General features: G+C 37.2%; 1 protein-coding gene across 1 annotated transcript; it reads left to right on the plus strand.

Moving 5' to 3' along the window:
* Nucleotides 1-1,578: 1,578 nt before the first annotated feature.
* On the plus strand, nucleotides 1,579-5,370 carry LOC127086077 (eukaryotic translation initiation factor 3 subunit C). The gene is made up of 4 exons (XM_051026767.1): nucleotides 1,579-1,707; nucleotides 1,827-1,865; nucleotides 1,955-3,760; nucleotides 4,293-5,370. Exons 2-4 carry the CDS (start codon nucleotides 1,842-1,844, stop codon nucleotides 5,250-5,252), a joined length of 2,790 nt encoding a protein of 929 aa, XP_050882724.1. The 5' UTR covers nucleotides 1,579-1,707; nucleotides 1,827-1,841; the 3' UTR covers nucleotides 5,253-5,370.
* The last annotated feature ends 315 nt before the right edge of the window (nucleotides 5,371-5,685 follow it).

Below are 5,685 nucleotides of genomic sequence, written 5' to 3' on the forward strand. Positions count from 1 at the left end.
TTTGATACTTGGAGAAACTCCGTATATCGTTTTAAGAGTATCTCACATTTCCTTTGCGGTATTGTAAGGGTGAACAGGGTGAACTATTGTGTTATTTAAAGATATTTTTATAATTCTGTTGGTTTTGAAATTTATATCATATTCTCTCTTTTCGTCTTTGGTCTAAAGAAATATGGGTCAATCTTCATTCCCAAACAGTGGATTTAATTGGTTAGTCTAATCTTTACAGTCATGGATATTGAAGCAATTAACCTTCAAGTTCCATAACCTTTAAGCTCAATACCTTGTTTTTTTATGGGCTAACCCAAAACCCGAGAGACTTTAACATCAGACTGATCTCAAACTTGTGAAGCTTTTAGATATCGGGCTGAGCTTCAACCTATCTTGGTTTTAATATCGGGCTAACCAAGATCCTAGGAGATTTTATCACATGCTAATCTCTAAACTAAACCAGGACTGACATACCCAATCCAAAACAAAACCTTTTTACGAGTTTAACTTTAACCCAAACAAATCCCTAATTGGACATTATTCAATTAAGGTATACACAAAAAGTTCCCTTAGTGAATTTTATAATTATACCCATTTCAAAATTACAAAATGATCTCACTCATAAAAGAACCTTTCTCACAAAAGCAATTGGGCTAAAAATATAGTGAGAAAAAGTTTAAGAAATGTTTTGAGAGAGAGTGTGTGAGAGATGAAAGTGTCAAAACAATTTGAATCGAGAAATGAAACCTCTATTTATATGCCTGAGGTTGGCTGAAAAAAGAAATTTCATTTAACACATTTGGTAACAATCTAATCGACTAACACATATTTCTAATTGATTAGAAGATGAAAATAATCGTTTGTAAATTCCATAAAGGGAAGGAAAATATATCTAGCCGTTATACATCATTAAGGCGTCATTTGAATTGCTTGGGACGTAAGTTTGAACTAATCTAATCGATTAGACAAAGGACTCAGTCGATTAAATAAGCTACAATTTTCCCTCTAACTATTTTAACAACTCCCAAGTCATCTGGAATAATTTCAAGACATTTTTGAAGATGCTTTCTTTGATAAAAAAGTTTGAAAAATGTTTTAGTGTGTATGTGTGCGCTTTTAGCCATATACATTTACGATAAAATCTTTTTGTCCTACAATCGTTCACTCATTACTAAATTTGAAGATCCCCAAATATTGCTTTAAGTCTTTGTTGGATATTACCCTTTATGTTGACACATGTTTTAGTGGCTTGAGATTATGCTTTATATTATTCTTTGTTTGTCATTATTGAATTGTCAAGTTTATCAAATCCTAAAGATGTGTTTGCATCTTTATCCATTTAATCGTTCATACTTGACTTATCGTAATACTTTAGTTGTCATCATTAAAAATTGATCTCCTTATTAAAAGTATATCAACGGTAAAACAAGGTTCCAAAACACAACCTATACATGCTTTACATTGGCCTTAAAGATTATTTTAGAATATTGAAATAAAATTCCAAACACCTATACATTATGACAAAAAAAATTAACAGGCTGGGGTGCGGAGAGTAGGTTTCATAACTACATATGGGCTTGGCCCATTAAGTTGAAAAGGCCCAATATTCCTAACCCTAACATTATCGACATTGCACTGCAACTCAATCGGATAGTAGCCGCGGTTTCTTCTTCATCATCTTCAATTTTCAGACAAGAGCACGGATTGCACGAAAAGGTACGCCAAAACCCTAATTCTCGAACTGTTATTTTGTTAATAAGATTTTTATTTTTCGCTGTTTTATGGTAACGATTGAGTTATGAATTGACGTCGTTACTTTCTTATACGCTGCTCAGAACGTTTGAAAAACCATGGCTTCGAGATTTTGGACTCAGGTATGCTATATTTTTATACTGTTGTTTAATTGCGTTATGTGATTGAAAAATTATTCATGTTGTTGTTTTTGTCGAAATGGGTTTTTTAGGGTGATAGTGATTCGGAAGAAGAGGAACAAAGTGATTACGATGAGGAAATTGAGAATGCGGCAGTTGAATCTGCTGCAACTCAAGGCAATAAAAGCAATTACTATCTTCAGGGTAATGCAACTGACAGTGATGATGAGGATGGTCAGAAGCGTGTTGTTAAATCAGCAAAAGATAAGCGTTTTGATGAAATGGCTTCTACTGTTGATCAGATGAAGAATGCTATTAAAATCAATGATTGGGTCAGCTTGCAGGAGAGCTTTGACAAGATTAATAAGCAACTTGAGAAAGTTATGCGAGTCATTGAGTCGGTGAAGGTTCCTAATCTTTACATCAAGGCACTTGTAATGCTTGAAGATTTCTTGGCTGAGGCTTTGGCGAATAAGGATGCTAAAAAGAAGATGAGTAGCAGCAATGCAAAAGCCTTCAACTCGATGAAGCAAAAATTGAAGAAGAATAATAAGCAATATGAAGAGTTGATTAACAAGTGCAGGGAGAATCCTGAGAGTGAGGAGGAAAAGGATGAGGATGAGGAGTCGGAAGAAGAGTATGAGAGCGATGGTGAGGTTATTGATGTTGATCAGCTCAGGAAACAGGAACCAAAATCAGATTCTGAAGCTGAGTATGAAGATGAGAAGCCTGATGCTGATGGTGAAGGGGCTTGGGATCAAAAGCTTAGCAAGAAAGACAGGCTTTTGGAGAGGCAGTTCATGAAAAACCCTAGTGAGATCACATGGGACACTGTTAACAAGAAGTTCAAAGAGGTTGTGGCGGCTAGGGGGAAGAAAGGAACTGGAAGGTTTGAGCAGGTTGAGCAGCTTACGTTCCTAACAAAAGTGGCTAAAACACCTGCACAGAAGCTGGAAATTCTTTTCAGTGTGGTTTCTGCCCAGTTTGATGTTAATCCTGGCCTTAGTGGACATATGCCAATCAATGTGTGGAAAAAATGTGTACAAAATATGTTGGTCATTCTAGATATTCTTGTGCAGCACTCAAACATTAAGGTTGATGATTCAGTTGAACTAGACGAGAATGAAACTAAGAAAGGGGCTGATTATGACGGACCTATTCGTGTCTGGGGCAACTTAGTTGCTTTCTTAGAGAAAATAGATGCCGAGTTTTTCAAGAGCTTGCAGTGCATAGATCCTCACACACGTGAATATGTTGAGAGGCTCAGGGATGAGCCCATGTTTGTTGTTCTTGCACAGAATGTCCAGGAATATCTTGAAAGGATTGGAGATTTCAAAGCTTCCTCTAAGGTTGCCTTGAAGAGGGTTGAACTCATTTACTACAAATCACAAGAAGTTTATGAGGCAATGAGGAAATTGGCTGAGATGACAGAAGATGGAGATGAGGAGAGTGAGGAGTCAAAAGGTTTTGAGGATACAAGAATTCCCACTGCATTTGTTGTTACCCCTGAAGTTGTAGCCCGGAAACCCACCTTCCCGGAAAATAGCAGGACCTTAATGGATGTATTAGTATCACTAATATACAAATATGGAGACGAGCGCACTAAAGCCCGTGCAATGCTTTGTGATATATATCACCATGCTCTTCTTAATGAGTTCACTGTAGCCCGTGATCTATTGCTAATGAGTCATTTGCAAGAAAATGTTCACCACATGGACATTTCAACACAGATACTTTTTAACAGGGCTATGTCACAGTTAGGTCTATGTGCTTTTCGGGCTGGGCTGGTTTCGGAGGCTCATGGCTGTCTAGCTGAACTCTATTCTGGTGGAAGGGTGAAAGAATTGCTTGCACAAGGAGTTTCACAGAGCCGTTATCATGAAAAGACTCCAGAACAGGTACTAAAATCCAATGTTTTTTTTTCAAATGGATGTTTCAAATAATGACTTTGCTTAATGTACTTATTGCTGTCAAGTGCATATATGTGCTTATTATATATGATGTATAATGATATAACTAAAATAGATCTGACATCCATGCTCTAAAGAAATCCCTGTTTGATTTTTCATCGAAAATATTTGATGCTGATCTGAATTGTAGTTAGGATTCATTATTTATCATTACATTCGTATTGAGTAGGGTTAATCAGTTCTTTAGGTACAATAATATTACTAAACTCAGCTAGTTTTAACACCATTTTGATTTGACTATTGGCTGCAGATAGCTCTGTTCTCTTTACGGCTGCTATTCATATGAATCACACACACACACACATCTCTTATGTCGTTTGTTGCTATGTTTGCTTTCATCTATTGTAATTTTTTTATTTTTTTCTAGTACTTATTTCCTTAGTTAGTTTCATTCATCTGTCTTGGAAATGTGAAAGTTATGTTCAACATCACAGTTCAATCTTTTTTAATCTTCTTTCAGGAAAGGTTGGAAAGAAGAAGGCAGATGCCATATCATATGCATATAAATCTCGAGCTCTTGGAATCTGTGCATCTCACATCTGCTATGCTGTTGGAAGTTCCCAACATGGCAGCCAATGTTCATGATGCAAAGCGAAGGATCATCAGTAAGAATTTCCGTCGCTTGCTTGAGGTCAGTGAGAAACAAACTTTCACGGGTCCTCCTGAAAATGTCAGGGATCATGTTATGGCTGCCACGAGGGTTCTTATTAAAGGAGACTTTCTCAAGGCTTTTGACATTATTGCATCTCTTGACGTATGGAAATTTGTGAAAAACCGAGACACCGTGCTAGAAATGCTGAAGGACAAAATCAAGGAGGAGGCACTTAGGACATACCTATTTACCTTCGCTTCATCATATGATTCTTTGAGTGTGAATCAGCTCACAAATTTTTTTGAACTGTCTCTTCCCCGTGTTCATAGTATCGTCAGTAGGATGATGGTCAATGAGGAGCTTCATGCAAGCTGGGATCAGCCATCTGGGTGCATTATTTTCCGAAATGTCGAACACTCAAGACTGCAGGCTTTGGCATTCCAGTTGACTGAGAAATTATCTATACTTGCAGAGAGTAATGAGAGAGCTACAGAAGCAAGGCTCGGTGGTGGTGGGTTGGATCTGCCTCCAAGGCGGAGGGATGGCCAGGATTATGCTGCCGCAGCTGCTGGTGGTGGAACATCTTCAGGTGGCAGGTGGCAAGACTTATCCTATTCTCAAACAAGGCAAGGCGGTGGACGTGCAGGATATGGTGGAAGGGCATTATCGTTCAATCAAGCTGGTGGGAGTGGCGGCTATTCAAGAGGACGAGGAACTGGTGGAGGTGGCTATCAAGGTTCAGGGAGGAGTCAAGGGGCTTCAGCACTGAGGGGACCCCATGGAGATGGATCTACCCGCATGGTTAGCCTTAGGGGAGTTCGGGCTTAAAGTTGCATTTAGTCACTACTACAACTTTGTTTTTCATTTTTGTCTCGTTTATTATGCACTTCATCTAAGACTTACGATGGAAATTTTATAAGGATTTATTCTACATATATGTTCTCAATTTCATTCGCCCATGATACCTACCAATGTTTTTTGTTGTACCAATTTATTCTGAGTTTTAGCGGCGATAAATAAATGAACGCTTGCTAATTTAACTTCATGTTATTTTTTGTGTGGTTTCTCATATATGTTTATGTTCTGCAGCATACTAGATTAGTAGAGTTCGGCACAAGTTTTTATAAATTACCTTTTTAATTAAATTTTCTGTTAATGATTTTAAAACCTAATTATCATAATTTTCTGTTTTTTCATTTTAGGGACAAAATATATAGATAATGAATAAAAAGATAATAAGGATAAAAAATATATATATTTT

Source organism: Lathyrus oleraceus, chromosome 1, assembly GCF_024323335.1.
Source record: "Lathyrus oleraceus cultivar Zhongwan6 chromosome 1, CAAS_Psat_ZW6_1.0, whole genome shotgun sequence".
Lineage (NCBI taxonomy): Eukaryota > Viridiplantae > Streptophyta > Magnoliopsida > Fabales > Fabaceae > Lathyrus > Lathyrus oleraceus.

Bases quoted from the DNA above. Each gene is read 5' to 3' on its own strand.
- LOC127086077 (XM_051026767.1), top strand. From the start codon at position 1,842: ATGGCTTCGAGATTTTGGACTCAG. The intron at 1,866-1,954 runs GTATGCTATATT...TGGGTTTTTTAG, and splicing joins CTTCGAGATTTTGGACTCAG to GGTGATAGTGATTCGGAAGA. The intron at 3,761-4,292 runs GTACTAAAATCC...ATCTTCTTTCAG, and splicing joins ATGAAAAGACTCCAGAACAG to GAAAGGTTGGAAAGAAGAAG.